This window comes from Typha latifolia, chromosome 1 (genome assembly GCF_019914945.1).
Source record: "Typha latifolia isolate L0001 chromosome 1, TyphaL0001v2, whole genome shotgun sequence".
Classification (NCBI taxonomy): Eukaryota; Viridiplantae; Streptophyta; class Magnoliopsida; order Poales; family Typhaceae; genus Typha; species Typha latifolia.
In genome coordinates, this window is record NC_133086.1 from 3,780,146 (window position 1) to 3,799,063 (window position 18,918).

The 18,918-nt window shown below is 38.7% G+C and overlaps 3 protein-coding genes across 9 annotated transcripts; 1 reads left to right on the plus strand and 2 right to left on the minus strand.

The window, feature by feature from the left end:
- Nucleotides 1-104: 104 nt before the first annotated feature.
- On the minus strand, nucleotides 105-2,591 carry LOC140791684 (putative protein ABIL2). 7 transcript variants are annotated; one of them, XM_073142322.1, is made up of 10 exons: nucleotides 2,454-2,591; nucleotides 2,230-2,360; nucleotides 2,012-2,094; nucleotides 1,775-1,925; nucleotides 1,594-1,693; nucleotides 1,368-1,460; nucleotides 1,231-1,270; nucleotides 1,042-1,154; nucleotides 820-923; nucleotides 105-527 (listed from the first exon to the last, which is right to left on the minus strand). In XM_073142322.1, the coding sequence occupies exons 2-10, from the start codon at nucleotides 2,308-2,310 to the stop codon at nucleotides 363-365; spliced, it is 930 nt and encodes a 309-aa protein (XP_072998423.1). In that variant the 5' UTR covers nucleotides 2,311-2,360; nucleotides 2,454-2,591; the 3' UTR covers nucleotides 105-362. The 7 variants fall into 7 exon arrangements, with proteins under 7 accessions (XP_072998423.1, XP_072998400.1, XP_072998450.1 ...); XM_073142299.1 differs by having other exon boundaries at nucleotides 1,368-1,463; XM_073142349.1 differs by having other exon boundaries at nucleotides 2,230-2,330; nucleotides 2,454-2,586.
- A 1,098-nt stretch (nucleotides 2,592-3,689) lies between these two features.
- Nucleotides 3,690-7,801, minus strand: LOC140791722 (cellulose synthase-like protein G3). Its single transcript, XM_073142361.1, has 6 exons — nucleotides 7,144-7,801; nucleotides 6,299-6,427; nucleotides 6,041-6,166; nucleotides 5,457-5,867; nucleotides 5,012-5,359; nucleotides 3,690-4,552 (listed from the first exon to the last, which is right to left on the minus strand). The coding sequence occupies exons 1-6, from the start codon at nucleotides 7,711-7,713 to the stop codon at nucleotides 4,004-4,006; spliced, it is 2,133 nt and encodes a 710-aa protein (XP_072998462.1). The 5' UTR covers nucleotides 7,714-7,801; the 3' UTR covers nucleotides 3,690-4,003.
- A 5,103-nt stretch (nucleotides 7,802-12,904) lies between these two features.
- Nucleotides 12,905-18,596, plus strand: LOC140790292 (ferrochelatase-1, chloroplastic). The gene is made up of 10 exons (XM_073140314.1): nucleotides 12,905-13,197; nucleotides 13,747-13,842; nucleotides 14,132-14,483; nucleotides 14,830-14,973; nucleotides 15,159-15,260; nucleotides 15,728-15,831; nucleotides 15,916-16,042; nucleotides 16,824-16,976; nucleotides 17,431-17,531; nucleotides 18,114-18,596. Exons 2-10 carry the CDS (start codon nucleotides 13,772-13,774, stop codon nucleotides 18,427-18,429), a joined length of 1,470 nt encoding a protein of 489 aa, XP_072996415.1. The 5' UTR covers nucleotides 12,905-13,197; nucleotides 13,747-13,771; the 3' UTR covers nucleotides 18,430-18,596.
- The last annotated feature ends 322 nt before the right edge of the window (nucleotides 18,597-18,918 follow it).

Below are 18,918 nucleotides of genomic sequence, written 5' to 3' on the forward strand. Positions count from 1 at the left end.
GCTGGGGGAGTGGACATGGTTTCATGGTGAGAATAATTTATGCAATGAGTAACTCGATAACCTCTTACCAATCTATAAAACAAATTGATTTCACCGTGATTCAGTTGTTGGAATTTAATCATCAATTTATGTATTGCATTCTTCAAACTTGGTAAAATATTTCCAGATGATGGAACGATTACACAAATCGGTGCCGGTGCCTTTTTATGAAAAAGTTCTATCTATATTGACTCCAGAAAGAACTTTGTATATATATATATAGATGACAATAATGAGAAGGAAAAGATAGCACTGGTGAGGACGAAGCGAAGAGAGTTGAGCAGTTGACCGCTTTCCATGCAACTTTTTTAAGTTCTAATTTCTCAGTACTCGTCCAAGTAACCATAGAATGCCTCTTCTTTTCTTGATTTGCGTCTACTAAGCAATGACTTGAGGAAGTTTCTGCCTTTGCCTGTGTTCTGATCAATCTCTTTATCTTCATTTCTTTCGGCATGTAATCGCATTGATGCTGAGGGTTCCAAATGTTTCTGCATGGAGAAAGAATAAGGAAACGAAATTAAACATATAGATAATTGGATATGAAGCAGGCAATTTTCATTTAGAATGCACGCCAAACAATAGTCTCATATAGAAAGACAGAGCGAAGTATTTGATATATTGAGTGGAAGCCTGTTAAGCTTTAGAATTGTAGTGAATTCTAAATGACTCTGAACTTGTAGCATGTAATGCTCAATTCATAATATTCAATACTTCCACATAGTGGCGCATGCCGAGTATCCAATACTAATCTCCTTAGAATGCATTAACCTTCTTGCTTACCTGATGTCTAACACTTGAAGATTTGAGCAAAGATGGCTTTTTTGACAGTGATCCTGAACGTGGAAGTGGACCCGAAAACGGGATCGGAGAGACTGCTCTTCTATCTGCTTCATTTCAAAAATCCCCATAAACGAATTACAAACTCGAAAACAACAAGAATATGTACAGGTATATCATCAGAGTAACTTGAGTATTTGTACTAGAGATTAATTAGACAAGCACCTCCAGCCATATATTTTCCATGCTGTGATGAAGGTGACGGGGAACGCACTTTTGGAGGGGGTGATGAAGACCGCATACGTTGTGAATGACCACGAGAAATTGAACGCAGTTTCCTGCATCAAAAGACCATATAGTTCATCGAGCTTTTCAGCATTCTGATGTATACTTTTTCTTTCTCCAAATGCCTACCTGAATGAGATCGGTTTCTCCTTTCGTTTTGGTTTAGCTGCTGTAAGAAGATAGGTACGTCAAAAGATGTTAAAATATTTCACCAGTAGAGTAAAAGAAAGAATCAAGAATTTGGTAATTGAATTCTGCTAGCATACCAGTCATAAGTATAAATTCGTTATTATCCTTAGGTGTGTCCAGTCCTTGGTTCTTTGGTACGGCATATTTTCCAGATTCAGAAATTGATCTACCTACTGAGCACACAAAGCAATGGTAGCTTCTCAGTTATAAAATGTATACAAGATTCTTGATCAATAAACATCAGAATACACAGTCTGACAACAGTTTGCAAGAAACAAGATGGCAAGAGGAAGAGAAATTTACCTGGTAGAATGTATCGCTTGTGATACTTAGGAGCTCTAATCAACAGAGATTGTTGCGAAAACCCTTCGCGGTCGACATACTCTCGACATGTTCGAAGTCTCTAAAATATAATTTAAATCAGAATTTGTCCATGTGATGTGATCCGCTCTATATTATCCATCAAAGCCAATGATCAGCATACCTGCTCAATGCACGACACGCGAAATTCCGTCTCGGAAATTTCGTCGAACTTCTCATCAACAAGACCATTCACTTTGTATGTCACGGATCCTAGGTGATCTATTGTATTCACAACAGCTTTTACAGCATAATCCTTCAATGTTTTCATCACTCTACATGAATCCAACATCAAATTTTGGATTATAAAACCAGTGCATACACAATATCTTGCCAACGGGTAATCTGAAGATAAACATACGTCTGTTTCTGATCATCGTTACTGTAAGATAATTCGAAATACTCCGCAGCAGAGTATAGCTGTGATCTTAAACTCTTCAAATCCTGGACATGAAATAGTCAATGTGATGCTAAATTGGGAACACTTTTTCTCTTCCAAAGTTACGAGATGTTAGAAGACTAGAAGAGTACAATAAAATCATAAACTACTACACAAAAGCAACGAAGCAAAGGAAGCACCTTGAGGCAATCTGAGAAGAGGAGGCTTTGTTGCATGGAGAGCTCGTCAAAGGAAGCAGATGATGGAGATAAAGTTTCCATTGATAAAATTAAGTGAGCCCCTAAAGCTATCAGAATTGCCTTATAAATTTCTAAGCAAAATAAGTCACAGGTAATTAGGAGAAGAATTAAGACTATATTATCTAAATGATTGTAAGACTGTTAGTGTTGATACGGAACAAAACCTGTTTAGTTGCATCTGATGACAAAATCAGAAAGAAGAATCCAAGAGGGCTTTGGCCTAATAATTCTATCTCCTCCCACACTATAAATGAGGTTGGGAATCGGAAAACAACAAGGAGAAGAAGAAGAAAGAGCACAAAGAAGAACAGAGAGAGAGAGAGAGAGAGAGAGAGAGAGAGAGAGAGAGAGAGAGAGAGAGAGAGAGAGAGAGAGAGAGAGAGAGAGAGAGAGAATATAAGAAATTGTCTTTGGTTGCTGTCCCTCTCATTCTAAGACCAACGTCTTTTTTTTTCTCTTTTTTTTTTTTAAGTGAAAAGGACCAACTTCTCGTTCAACTACTCTTTTAGCAGGACAAATCCAACACAAAGGAAAAAGAAAAAAAAGAGCAACTGAATAAGCTTCCTTGATTTCTTCTCTTTTTCTTTACTTTTACATCAACTAGTCATATGACTCAATATCACACTGTACTTCTAAGTTATTCTCTCATTTTTTTTTAGAAAAAAAAAATTAAAATATTCTTTTGAAGGGCGAGGATAAGGACAGAAAAAAAAAAAAGGATAGTAAATTAGTAATACACTAATACCTGTGAGAGACTAGAAGGATTATTTTTAAAGCGTTACCTGTTAACTTTAACTGGCTTAGAGACTTCCTAGGATCTAATGAACAAAGATCTCGATACACTAACCCCATCAGCAAATGGTCAAAAGGGTAGATTAATTAAGCACACCAGGTGGTGATTGCAAGCAAGCCACCTTTCTTTTTTACAAGCTAATAACAGTAATGATTCCGGACAAACATCAAGAGAGGCACGTTGAAAGACGGGAGCATAAGTTTCGGTGCAGTCTTTTTCACGGACATCATCATGTCATCCACTCCGGACCCACTTCCTCTTCTTCTTCATTAAATAAAAATTCTCTGGTCCTTCAGTCTTCATCTTGAACAATTTCCCCATGATTGACGGTAGGAGAATCATAGAGGGGTTGTTCGACGTGAAGCGTGGGAGCCTTCGGCATGCCTAATTGGGGGCCACGTCTCTCTTAGTCTAACAGAAATGGTCGTGTTCAAATAACAAAATTATGGGTCAGTTTCTTATTAACATTTGTTTTTTATTATGGCCCATCTCCTAACTAGTAATATATTAATCGTACATCTATAGTTCTGATAGAGTTTAGAAGAGAACAAAAGAGGCCATTGGATTTGATCCGAAGCAATTAGAGTTGAGGTTGGCTCACGCAAAATTTCGATCCAAATGCTTGCGTATTCAACCATTCATATCGCATCTAAAAGAAAAACATATGATAGCTATAGGATTTAAGCACGCCATCGATATATTAATGTGCATTCGACGATCCAATTGCCACTCTAGTATCATTATATCAGCTGCTTGATGCATTGATAGACAGGCCCAGTATCTGAAATATGATACCGTTCACAGGCCCAGTTCAGCCCAGTTTGATAAGAGCGAATTGAGGAGGAAGGCTGAAGTCGTATTTGCTTCCGTTAATTGTTTCTAGTAACCACGGCCGCAATGGATAGTGTTCCTTATAGCCAGCTAGGGGGATAGGTAGAAACAAATGGACAGAAGGATCCCCACAAGCAAAAGAGAGAGAATTGTGACACTCCCAGGCATCTTCCCTCCATCACTTCTCAAGAACATCGCCTCATAGACAGGCAAGCAGTTGGCCACAGCGAATCCAGACAAGAACAACTGCGCAGGCATTTCGTCAAGCACTCCTCCCACCGTTGCAGCTCTTGCGATTCCCACGACCAACGAGCTCAGATTCAAGACTGCCGCTGCCCCCAGCGAGAGAAAGAAAGGGGAAGCTATGCCAAAGTCGAAGACCCCTTTGTTGTATCGCTTGTTCTTCTCGTCCTCCATCACTTTGCTGGTCACGTTGAAGCCTTGAGCAGAGACGCCGAGGTGTTTGAGTGCGAATTGGATGCTGCCAAAGAGGGAAGATGCGAGGGCTCTTGTCATCCACATCCTTTGGTCACTCCACCACTGTTGGATCGTTCCATTGGATGCTACGAATTCGGCCAGGTCTTGGAAGTAGGAAGCAAAGAAGAGGTAGGCATATAAGTAGAACCATGGGTCTGAAACCTGTAACGGGACAAATTTTAAGAACACTATCCGTTAGCTGAGTTGGCCCAATTATCCAACCTAATTATCAGCAAGAGTTCGCCCCCATTATTCAGCCCGGTAGAATACGTGGTAAAAATAGACCACAATAGCTTAAGATTACTATGGTAACTATTATCGTAGTTGATATTAGAATATTTTGAAAATTATATCCAGATATTTGGTGTAGACTGGTCAGTACCAGTTAGAATTGATTCTTATTGTAGTTATCTATTATTTCAATGACCTGGTCCACTATACACAGGTCACTATCTTTTCTTCATAGGCTCGTGGTCCTCGTCTACTCGATTGAATTATATTGCCACCCCTATCTATGCACAGTCACAGATGATCAAAAGGGATGGTTGATCCTTTCTATAGTTTATTTTCCTCCAATAAGCTAAAATTGAGAGAGGGACAGAGAGAGAGAGAGATGCAGACCTTTGGGAACAAGGGCCATTGGTAGATTAGTGCCAGTTGTGGGAGAATAGCATAAGCAGTGATAGGAACGCACCAAAGGCCCCAAAAGGCATAATGTGCATAGCATAAAACAGTAGGCAAAGAAGCCCTCCTGATACCAAAAGTGAGGGGACTGTACTGTGACAAGCCCACCTCATAGAGCCCCACAATCCATCTCTTGCACTGGCTAAGACCATCATGCAAGTTCTTTGGAGCATCCCCTAAAAATGCCGGTTCCGGAGGGTCGCACAGCACCGAATGCCACCCTTCGCAGTGCAGACGATAGCCAGTGTAATAATCTTCCACTAGAGATCCATATAGAAATCCAATCTGCAAAGGTATAAGATATCCAAGCAGTAGATCATGAGTTTGAATCCTGGCATTTTAGATTTTTAACATGATATATTTGAATGTAAGGACTGATCACCTTTGCACCCCATTTGGTACCAATCTCATAGTCACAAGCAGCCACCTCATAAGCCCTCTCTATGCTCCTCTCCGAGCTTATCAAGCCATTGCCATTAATGGACTCACCCGAAGAGCCGCATAAGGCTCGGCGTGAGTGGAAACAATTCGTGCCAACGTAGTTAGGTCCTTGGAGTCCGTCCATGCCTCTTGCGTTAACCTTAAAGAGCCTTTTCAGCTCACCCCCATAGATGTCATTCTTGTTGAGCCCTTGGAACTGCTGAGGGAATTGAACGAATGCCAACTTGGAGGCAATTGATGGATCCAAGAAGTAGCAGAGAACTCGCAAGGGTGAGTTGGGATCATTGGAGTACATGTCGCAGTCGATAGTGAGCATCACCGGTGCGTTCGTTAGGATACTGGACACCCGAACCTTAACATGATATCAGAGTCAATTTACTTTCGAGTTAACTGTCATAATATCATTTATAACACCTATTGTTTTTAATGATCTTATAATCTGACACTTCGTATAAATAAAAATAAAAAGTCTCCTTATTTTCTACATTATTTTTTTCCTTTTAGTAAATTGTTAAAGAGTTGTACCAAAACATTGAGAGCTCCAGCCTTGAAGTGGTGAGGAGAAGTGGGACGTTTCTCTCTGGAGACATAGATAAGATTTGGCAGTGGTTTGCCATTAATATCTTTATCTCGGCTGCTTTCAAGAAGCACCTGTTTCAAAACAAACCACTTCTTAGAGAGTAATAATATTTATTAGTGATGATATATATGTTTTGCAATATACTAAACTAGTACACATAGACTATATTTTTATATTTATTTATAGTGATGATATGTTTTGACCTGGATTACTGAAGGGTGGTTATTGCGAGTAAATCCCTTCCATTTCTTGAAACTCTGGTGCTCTTCTTCAGAGATGCATCCTTTCTCCATTGCAGTCTCTACCTTCTCCTTCATAGCTTGGTACATCATCTACAAAATTATTATCCATTCATCTCTTATATTGTATTATATTTTGAGTTTGAAATTACTCATTATAGTACATGCAGTAAATCTTTGAGTAAAAGAAAGGATTCCCAAGCTAAAGGACGAAAGATCTGTCTCTGTCTCTATAATTGCAAAAAAAGTGAGACAAAGGCCAGAAACCTTTTTATAATGTTGGAGATATTGTTGTTTATGATGCATCTGCAGAGCATGGAATAATATTTAACTTCTCATGGGCCCAAGAAATTAAAAAATATCCATTGGCTCACAATAAAGTTGGAGATAGTCATAAATTAAAAATATTAAAAACGATTGGCCTTCAGTGGCCGGCATCGTTGGGTTAGTGAGTAAAATTATTAAGAATAAATTTATTTGACATTTTTCTTAGATTTATGTTTAAATGTATATTTTAGTGTTTGATTTGACACGAAGTAATAATTACCTTGATAAAAAATAATAATGTTAGTTAATTTTTAAGAAGATAATTTTTCTCCCTCGTATATTAAGATAAGTAGCAAATTATTATCTCTGATGGAGATTTTTGTACCGTAAAGTTAAAATTTTTCCTTTTATTTATGTATTTATTTATTTTTAATTTAGCCCTATTCGTCTTTAAGATTTGGGTAGTCAAACTAAGAAATAGGTACTATTCCATTCCCAAATATTGCCAGTCTAATCCTAAAATATGCATGAAGTCTAATCACCTTCATCTCTTTCGAGTCCTCGTCACATACAGACCCAAAATAGACCTCCGGCGACCTCGCCGTGATCGACTTCTCCCTGCAGAACGGTAACCAATACCTCGCAAACTTGGCCGCCTCCAGGAACGCCAAGAAGGTGACCTCCGACCCCCCGTCGTCGGAGACGTAGACCGACAACCTATCGGCCGGGTAGTCGAAACCCATCAGCGAGAGTGCTGTGCTCACCACACCCATCGGGGGCTCCTTCTCGGGATCCGCGGTGCATACGAACACGTCAAGGGCCGGCCATTCCTTACGGTCAGGGAGCCGGTCCGGGAACTCGAGGCGTCGCACTGGGCGCCACCGGAAGGGTTGGGAGCACAGCCATAGAAAGGCAAGGATCAAGTCGGAGATGAAAAGAGTGATGGAGAGGGAGAAGGATAAGAGAGTGGAGGATGTGATAAAGAGGGAAGTAGTGTGGTGGTAGAGAAGGGCGAGGATGGCGAGGGAGTAGAAGAGCATGTGGGTGCGATAGAGGGGGAGGTTTTGGTCTACTTGGATAGCGTGAAGAGCTCGAGAGGATTTTGTTGTCATCCTTTGGTCTACAAGAGCAACGAACGAGGTGGAGAGAAAGTTGGAGCTTCTTGGGTTTAAATAAAGCTTTTAGAACGAATCAATTGGAAATAGAAAGAGTTATTATTTTTATTCTTTTATTGCATGTAAACCCCTTGGAAGTCTGTTATTTATGTACGTAATTTTTTTAAAATTTTTTTACATGAAATATCTGTAAGGGTGTAAACGAGCCGAGCCTGAGCAAGCCTGCTCTGGCTCAGGCTCGGCTCGAAAATACTTTCGAGCCTCATAATGTTGCTCAGGCTTAGCTTAAGCTCAACTCAAGCCGAGCTCGAGTTGAGCCTAACTGAGCCCGAGCCAAGCCCGAGCAAAGATCGGGTTTGATTAGAGGATGAGGCGGTGGCGACATGGACGACGGCTTGCCAAAGGAGTCGGAGACGGATGGAGAGGAGACGACGACGAGGAGATGGTGAATAAAAGAGGAGGAGGAAGCCGACGGAGTGGACAAGGAGGAGGCCAACGGAGGAGGAGGAGGAGGCCGACAGAGTGGAAGGTGTGGCGCCACGGTGGTGGCTTGCCATCGTTGCCGATGGAGGCCGATGGGGAGGGAGGAGGTGGCGGCACGTGGGGTGAGGTTAGGAGTGGTGATCAGATGGATGAGGGTGGATGAGGGTGAGGGTGAGGATAAGGGTGAGAGGGTGAAGGTGAGGGTGGGGTGGGTGAGAGAATTGAGGATAAGGAAGGTGACCTGATGGGAAGGTGAAGTGATGGATGAGAGTAGGATAGGTTAGGGTGGAGTAGGTGAGGGTGATGAATATTAAATGTGTTACGGGTGAGGATATCGAGCCAAGCCTGAGCGAGCCGGCTCTAGCTCAGGCTCGGCTCGATATTAATTTCGAGCCTATTATGATGGCTCGGGCTCGGCTCAACTCTGACCGAGCCGAGCTCGAGCCAAGCCCGAGCTGCTCGTCAAGCCTGACAGCCCTAAATATCTGCATGTCTACTAAGGTTTTTTCTTGTATATTTATATTATTAATTATGCAATAATTGCAACCGTATGTATCTTGTAAAGGCAAGAGCACAAATACGTAAATTCCACAGGGTATCCATGTAAAGATGGCATTAGGAAAAAAAAATCTAGCAAGAGACATAAATAGCCTGAAACAGTCCTTGGGTCTTCGCAGAAAATTCCACATGCGATAAGACTACCATTTCTTATCGCCCATACTTGCTGTTGGCGGATACACGTAGTTAAATATGGGTCCCGCGACCCCATGTGTGGACACGTGAGCTCCTACGTGGGCCGCAAGATTGGAAGAAATTGTTACGCATGAGCCAAATAGGGCCATTTCAATTTGGACGTCTGTTTTGTCGTAAATAATGAATTATAACCTCAATTATCTCAACTTTATATGATTATATCACATCAAATAAGTTTTTTATAATATATATATATATATAACACTATGATTTATATCCTAATTCTGATTTAAGCATTACCATTTTACTATTTACAAATCAAGCCATATATAGAAAATACACTGAATTAAATTTGAACTAATACTGTGAGAATATTTTATTAAGTAAAGATATTTTATTTTTTAAATAAATAAAATATTTTTATTTCTAAGATAAATAAAATATCCGTAGTATGACTTGGTTGAGGGTATTTTCGTAATCTGCGTAGTATGGTTAATTTAATTTAAAGATTTTATTAAGTTTAACTAACTAATCTAATGGTATTTTATTTTCTGCACATATTTGCTAAATTATAGGGCTCGATTTATAAATAGTAAAAATATAAGGTGTAAACTATAATTTTATTAAAAGTAAGGGTATTATATACAATTTTTTTATATAAATATAAATTATTCCATGAGTAAATGCAAAGAAAGAATATTATTTTAGTTATTTATATGCGCTTGTGGTAAACTGGTAATTCTGAGAGTGAATATTTTTTTGTGGTAACTATGATATTTTGATAAAATATAACATTTTAAAAGTTTTAGATGATAATTATGTAAAATTTCTTTTTTTTTTCCGTGATACATCGACCCTTCTACTATAAAGCAAATTTTAAAAATACCTTTATATTAGTTATTTGTTAAAAAAATTTAAAAATAATATGCGAGTGTCAATATTAGGTCCTTTGAGGAACCATTTGAATCTTATTATAAAGAGAAGAAAGATATGTAACTTAGGTAAAAAAGTTATTTTGTATGAAAAGAGCGGAAGAGAGTTCTTCTTTCCATATCACTTCTAGTACCATAGTAATTGTAACACCAAAGCACTACGTTATGACACTAGGGGTGGCAATTGGGTCAGGTTAAGTAGATTCGGGTCGAATCGGATTTAGGTCGAATCAACTTTATCTTGATATAAACATGACCTAATTAATAAATAAGTTGCATTTAGTAACACGAACACGACTCGATTAATAAATAGGTAAATCGACCTGTTATAAACGGATCAAATTAACATGACCCATTTAACTTGTATACTTAAACGGATCATGTTAATCCGACACGTTAACATGACCCGTCTAACCTATTTAATATAAATTTTATATAAAATTTAATATTTACTGATTTATTATATATAGATCGTGTATCATAAGATTGGTTAAATAGTTTGTACATAGCTCGCAATAACCGGAGGAATGAGGAGATACATTATGGAGTACAATATGGGGAGGGAGTGCTGATGATTCATGAGGCTGCTACCTATTTGTGACAATCTTGCCTCCTGCACCACCACATAGTTGGCTAAAGAAGATCTCTATCTCGAGTGTGAACATGAGAAGAAAGAGGAACTTCAACTGAGTAGCTGTTGTCAATTGCGAGCAAGTAATAACTCCTGCGAACTCCACTAGATGTCTGCATCCTTTCTGTGGCCAGCATCTTCAAACCGTGTGTTTCTCTGAATTAATCTATCCACATTATTCCTCTGATAATGTTGATAACCGATGAGCAAAATGAATGAAATAATCTGCACAAAAAAGATGAGTAGTACTGTAAGCATGTTATCAAGATGGCCAATCAATAAACAAATAAGCAATAGCAATAATTTTATGATACTCAAAACTGGAATTTTACCAAGAGAAGCACAGAGCTTTAAATGGTCGAAAGATTTAAAAAAAAAAGAAAAGAAAAACAAACGGGCACCAAGAATAATAACTAATTATATCAGCATAAGTACTACTTGTCCGATGAATCTTGAACCTTAAGATGTATTAGATACATATAAGCACAATGAGAGATGATTAAATATTTACCAACTATAATAGTGTCCAGATCACACATTTATGTCCATCTCCTAGAAATACATCATAAAGACATAAAACCAATATGAGTAGTAGATGCATTTGAATTCAGAAATAAGGTAAAGTATACATATATGTCCATCTCCTAAAAAAACATCATAAAGACAAAAACCGAGGATATACCTATAAACAAAAAGTGATGAGGTCTCTGCATGCACGACAGCGACGGCTGTGAAGGCGGCAGGCAATGGCTGCCGTGAGGGTTAGGGCAGATGGGGAAAAGATTCGACGAGGGTGAGGGGGTTGGAGAGATTCGAAGAGAGAGGAGGTGGGAGGCACCTGGACGGAGGCGGAGACGGAGGTGGGAGTTGGGAGGTACCGCGAACGGAGGTGATTGGAGAGAGAGGAGGCACCAAGGCACCATAGAAGGACGTCGACAAACTCTCAGGGCAAATGGCAAGTGGAGACTTAAGTAGGAGGCACTGCGACAGGCGACAGACGGCGACCGAAGAGATTGGAAAGAGGACGTGCGACGAAATTTTTTTACCCTTTTGGTGAGATGAGGCAGTTGGACTGCCAAAGAGTGGAGAGTGGAGAGTACAGAAAACGATAGACTGATTTAGGTTTTAGACTTAAATTACCTTATATATATATATGAGTTGACGAGTTGGCAGGTTGATGGGTTGACCCGATCCGACCTTACCCGTATACTTAAACATGTCAAATGGGTCAAAACATGTTAACTATATAAATCCGAACATGACATGATTATTAAACGGGTTAGGCGGATTGACCCGTTTACGACCCGAACCTGATTACACTAAACCCAAACCCGATTAAGAGCCCATTTATCAGGTCGGGTTAAGATTTGCCACCCGTATGTGACACCTATGCTCAAGACGGATCAAGCGGATTGGCCCGTTTAGGACCCGAATTTGATTATACTAAACTAAACCTGATTAAGAGTCGAGTTATCGAGTCGGGTTAAGATTTGCCACTCGTATGCGACACTTGTGCTCAAGACATGCAGCGATGTGAAGAAATATAAAAACTTAAGAGAAGAGCTTATAAGCAGAAGTATAATCATAATTATGATCACAACTCAAGAATATAGTTGGTTCATCCTCCACAGATTTACACAAACAAGAACAAATCTACTATTAAGAATATGGAATATAAATAGAGAGATCTCACATCTCTACTATAACAAGCATATAAGATTTGAAGAAATAAAAAAACTCTTCTTATTTGATTCTCTTAATAACATCTCCTTCCCTCAGTGTCCTAGTCATCACTAGAAAGTGAAAACTAGGCTAACTTACACTAATAATACTTAAAAAGCAATCTGTGACGCTAATCAAAATTTTGACCAAATGTGTCAAAGGCATCAGTAATACAAATGGCTAAGCTAGACCCATGGAATACTACAGTAATTAGGTGACTCGAGCTTATCTACCATTGGACGAGACTGATTTTTTACATTGGATAAACCCAAGCTCTTTAATATAATCCCACTTAGCTCAAACATGAGTGAAGTGAATCCAACCAATATAATGCATTGTATGAATCAATTGATCGATGAGTTTGATATCACAAACCCAACATATTTAACAACTTTCGACACGAGAGAGATTTTTCATAGATGTTTACGTAGAAATTGGTCATGGGTTGTAGTGTATTTATTTTAAAATAATAATTTGCTCAATGTCGACATTACTATCTATATGTATATATATGATTACGATGTGGCTTGCCATCCATCTACGTGGAGAAGTTATTATTTGCCACGTTTGCATTGCGGAAGGCCCAGAAGCTAACGCCTTTCGTACGGTCAAACCGCTCATCCGTGTAGGACCAATGATGGTTTACAGGCCCAAAAGTTCCTCGGCTGCCAAGTACCCCCTGATTGAACGAAACTCCTGCATCAGGGATAGCAGAGGATCACTTCTTGAGTTGCCTCCATTAAAGAAGGTAAGGGAGGGAGGTTAGTTGGGGCCTAGGTGGGTGCAGCGATTTCCACTCTCCTTCTTTTGTTTGACCACCGGAGGAAGAGTATTCCCGACGCCATCGCACGTCTCCTTTTATAATTTCCTCCTTTACACCTACTCTCCTCAACCATCTCCTAATCGTAACCCTAGCAAAGAAGAGGAGGAGGAGGAGGAGGAAGTCGACCGCTTTTGATCTCATCTCCTTGTTCTAGAGTTCTCATCAATTCGATCGACCAATAGATTGATCATCCAAAGGTATATATAGATCTCTCTCTCTCTCTCTCTCTCTCTCTCTCTCTCTCTCTCTCTCTCTCTCTCTCTCTCTCGTTCGAGTCCCCATTTCTTATCTAACTTTACCAGATCCTATGATCTATAACTGTCCGGGGAATCGTGACTTATATATAATAGTATGCTTTCGGAGATCGCACTGCATACATCAAAGGATCGAAAGATACTAACAGAGTTTGATCTGGAAATAATTGTGTTTGTAGAGGAAGGAGATTTATTAGGACTAGTTTTAGACATTTTGAATCTTATGGTGATTTGAGTAAAGGACTTGAGAGTAGCCTTTAAGTTCTATGTTTTGTTGTGAAAAACGAAATTTGAGGTTTATAGTCAAGTTGTATATACATCTAAGCTCGAGAAACCTTAGATTTGAAGAGGATAACTTTGTGTCTCAGTACATTTTAGTCTTTATCATTCAAATGTGCATTAATTGGTAATATACTTATCTAATGTATGTAAGCGGTGATGAACTAAGTTTTCCATGTTGGTTGTACATAATTTGTGTATGTGCTATCTCAGGTGAAGTTTTGACCAACTTGACAGTATGGAAGCTGTGGGATGCAGAGTGCTCCATACAAATCCCTATCGGATTTATCTGAGAAATGCTTCAGAAATGTAAGTTATGTTTATGCAATTTGTTCTTGAGTTCCTTTCTTTGCTTTTTAGAACTTCCAATGCTTTGCAGCCTCCGTTTCTTAAATCTTTTGAGATGTCTCCATATAAGAGGCTAATTGTATCACCAAAGTTCTTTAACAGCCTGTACTTGAGTATCTGAGATGGGAATTCATTTTACTTTGAATTTGTTTATCAGAATTTAAGAATTTAGACATATTTTTGTTTTGGTTTGACAAACAGAATTGTCTTCATTTTAACTATTAAGATCTTACTTTGTATGATATTTCAGGCCATGCTGTAGGATGAGAGGTTTTGGAGGTCATGTAGTATCGACCTTGCGATCTTCAGAAGTAAACTCAAATGGAAGCAATAGATCATTGGATTTAGTAGCATATCCATCTAATGCCCTAGGAAATGGATACGGTGGTTTTGCCACATCAAAGCTAAACATATCACATAAAAGACAGCTTCTAGTTGGGAAGGCCTATTCTTCTGCAGAAGCATACGTGTTTGATGAAGAAGTTTCAGGGGTTATGTCAAGTGTTGCACATGAAAAGGTCGGAGTGCTGCTATTGAATCTTGGAGGTCCAGAGACCCTTCAGGATGTTCAGCCATTTCTGTACAATTTATTTGCCGATCCGGTAAGTGATTATGGAATATCATGCTTCTGACTGGTAAAAACATAAAGATATGTTTTCTTCATCATTTTGTTTGGTGATGAAGATCAATTAACTAAGTTATAGGGAATTGAGGATATTTGAAATATATCATTTCCTGTTCCAGTTGCGATGCATAATCATATTATATTCATGTGAATAAACTATTTATCTTTGCATCATGTTGTGTTGGATGACCTGTAAATTTAGAGGGTCTTACATAGTGTGACCACAAGCTTGCAGACTCTGAAAATCTTGTCTAGCAGGGCATCTTATATCTAGGAGTACCATTTAATTCCAAATTATCATATCTGACACCCTGCAACAACAGGATATAATTCGACTTCCGAGGTTGTTCCGGTTTCTTCAGCGACCACTGGCCAAATTAATCTCTGTAGTTAGAGCTCCAAAGAGCAAAGAGGGTTATGCTGCTATTGGTGGTGGATCACCTTTACGAAAAATAACAGATGAGCAGGTATATGTTCCATCATTTGTTAGTACTCCTGCAAGGGCAGTCTTCCTTCCAAATTTCTTCTGGCAGATTGTGAATTTTTGTTGTTGATGTTAATATAAGGACATTGGCGCTCCTTATTTTGGAGATTGTACTAGTAGTCTAGGGAAATATCCCCTGGCTTGCTAATTTGGATAAAACTACTTCAGGCAGATGCATTGAAAGTAGCTCTAGAAGAGAAAAATTTACATGCAAATGTATATGTTGGAATGCGGTACTGGTATCCCTTCACTGAGGAAGCTGTTGATCAGGTTAGTCTCTTTACTTTGTAAACCTGAGAGAATAGTCTTCTGGTCCTTTTATGGTTTTAATTTGATAATGAACTGTAATTTTAAGGCTAATTTCTATTTGTTACTAATATCTATAAGTTCTAGAACAATGCTTGTTGCAAGTTTTGTTTAGTGCAGGATCAAAATAAACTTTTTAATCATGTATGAGCCTTTTTTGTTCTGTAGGGCCGTATTGTCAGTTACTCAGTTAATGTGCTTGCTTCTGTATGTGAATATGTTACTTTAAAAAAATATATATAAGATTGAATAATCTTGCAAAACTTGTTGAACGGTATATTGTCGTCCTTACAAATTCAGTTGACATTTTCCATGTATTCCCTCTTTATGGAGAGAAAAGATGAGTATGAAGTTACCCTGTGCAGTGCGAACACATCATTTATCAAACTATGACACTAATGATAGCTCCTTTTCCCCACATGCAATGACAGATAAAGAAGGATAAAATAACTAAGCTTGTTATCCTCCCACTTTACCCTCAATTCTCCATTTCAACGAGTGGGTCAAGCATCCGTGTTCTTCAGAACATTTTCAGGTACATACAGAGCTACCTTGTCGGGTTCTATCTTGATAATATGCTTATTTGCCTAGAAACTTACTCTTTGTGAGCCATATACAGGGAAGATTCTTACTTTGCTGGACTGCCAGTTTCCATCATTGAGTCGTGGTATCAGCGTGATGGCTATATCAGGTCAATGGCTGACTTAATAGAGAAAGAGATACTAAATTTCTCTAATCCTGAAGAGGTAATTCCTTTTTATATGTCCCAACACTGCCATTATGTCCAATTTGTGGTGGTTGCTTGCAAAATCTTGTGCAATCAAATATATGAATGGGCCATACCCTTCTTTCTTATGCAAATAAATTTTATTGGCCGATCCTTTATTGTTCTCATATATATTTTGAGCAGACTTGATGCAGTCTAACATCTATAATATATAGTTATCTTTTTTCTGGTCAGTCACCAGTTTTTGCATCAAAATAAAGTTGAAATGATATGACAAGATGTTTGTTCCTTTGTCCAACTAAAAGGATGTGTGTCCCGACCTTTTTGTGGTATTTATATTGATGCATGATTTTAATCCGTTTATTCTGGGGCTTGTATTGAGTCTTGAAGGGCTGCTGGAATTAATATGCATCATAATTCAGGAAGATCGTTTATATACTTCTCAAGTGTTGCAATTTCCATCTGGTTGTGGTCTTCTCATCTTTTCATTTTATATTTAGCAGCCCCTCTTTTTCTTTTTTGCATCTGAGTATAGCTATACGATGGGACAGAAAACTATGATACATGACATAGTTGCCATCATGATGATGGTGACTGCAACTTTCCTTGGGGTTGCCAAAATGGACTCCCTAAATTAAGTGATCATTAGTAACATGAAGATATTTTACATTCACTGGCGGGATGGTAAAGGCTTGCCGTTCACGCCCTAGTTGCATATGTTTTAGTTGTGGAAACAGCCTCTCCGTACTGGCTTTAAGACTGCATCCATCTGATATATCATTGTTGGCTTTTAATTGTAGGTTATGGTATTCTTCAGTGCACATGGGGTTCCACTAAGCTATGTTAAGGACGCAGGTGATCCTTACAGAGATCAGATGGAGGAGTGTATCACTTTGATCATGGATGAGTTAAAATTTCGAGGGATCTCCAACAGCCACACTCTTGCTTATCAGGTATTGGATATAAAATTAGAGAGGTGTGTGTGTGTGTGTGTGTGTGTACAGAGAGGGAGAGAGAAAGAGAGTGAGGACAACCTTTATATTAATTTTTTGCAAAAAAAAGACTTAGCAATCATCACCTTTTTAGATATTGAGTGCATTTTGGGGTTCTAGAATCCAGTCCTGAGTAGGTAGCATTTTTGGGTTAGTATTAGCAATCACAGCGCACAACCAAGTGTTAAAGAAGTGGTGAAACTTTTCACTTTTCTACAAGTTTTAACATAAAGTTTGTAGTCCAACTCATATATGTATACACACACAGACGCATATGTAATAATACGTGTGTGTATAAGGTGTCATATTTTAGGATCCACAGGAAAAGAACATAAGAAAAAAAATAGCAGTACATGTTTTCAGATGATAAAGTTGAGAGTTCTAGCAATTTTGATCTTTCTGAACTTCTTGACAGAGTCGAGTTGGTCCAGTTCAGTGGCTGAAACCTTACACCGATGAAGTGATAGTGGAGCTTGGTCAGAAAGGTGTAAAGAGTCTCCTGGCTGTTCCCGTGAGGTACATCTCAATTGAATGTCATTTCATGATATATATTTAGCTGTGTTTCCCTGTCAATAATCAGTAATCAATAATCACCATTTTGTTCCAATATGTAATCCACTGTAGTGTAAAGCTCAATCATAAGATTTTTTTTTTTCAATAAATGGCTTACCCATATTCCTGTGATGTGCATGCCCCCTTTTTACGGTGGTGGTCGAACTGCATACAGTAAATGTATATAGTCTTGCCATTTCATCTCAATACCTCATAATCCTGATAGTGTCAACCTTTCTGCCTATACATGTTCTGTTGAATTTTGCCATGTGCTAGGATTCATTATCTGCAATCATCTGAATTAATCATTAGCATATATTCCTACGTAGGTACACTATGGCATTTTAGAACTGTCCAAGAGGCTACTGAAATTTTGAAGTAGTTGTTGCTTTAAATTATGCTGTTACATAATAATAGGTTCATCACTATTTACTTTAGAGCATTTGGTGATAACTTTAAATTATGAAAATATGTCATTCTCTTTTGCACCATAAGTCCAATTGATTGTTGTCTTATAAATACTGACGCTGCTAATCCTGAATCCAGTTTCGTGAGCGAGCATATTGAGACTCTAGAAGAAATCGACATGGAGTACAAGCATTTGGCTCTGGAGTCGGGCATTGAGAACTGGGGTAGGGTACCTGCTCTTGGTTGTACCTCTTCATTCATTTCAGATCTAGCCGATGCTGTCATTGAGGCCATCCCCTCTGCTTCTGCTATGTCACCTGCAAAGACTTGTCATACAGAATCCGACATGGACCCAGTGCAATATGCGATCAAAATGTTCTTCGGGTCAATCTTGGCCTTTGTGTTGCTGCTGTCACCAAAGCTGCTCTCTGCTTTCCGAAGTTCTCCATTTTGACATTTTCTTGAATTAGCAATTGAAAGGGTAGTGAGATTTGTAATAACAAACATCCTCATCCTTCTTTTCTTTTTTTCTTCAAAAGTATACGGGAGTGCAGTATAATCTGATGTTGCCTCACCATGATACGGAAGAGAGATTCTTAATGGCATACTGATTATAGCGAACACTTGTGAGTCGTATGAGGCTTTTTGTACAGTAATATGCGTGCTTAATACTTTACAGTATGCACCGACTCATATGTGATTTTATTTTTCGTGCTATTTCTGATGTGGGTTCGGTAGGGATCTCGAAGTATAAAGATAATTTATACCTTCTAGTCAATTCGCGATACATTCAGCAGGTGGCTATTCTACCTAGAGAGATACACTTTCTCAGTATTTCCGAGCAACTCCGGGATATTGTCTTTAGTTATATATAGCATAAGATGGTAAAAGCGTTTGATGAAAGTATATAAAGAGCTGGAGTCTGATACTATCTCCTCTCTAC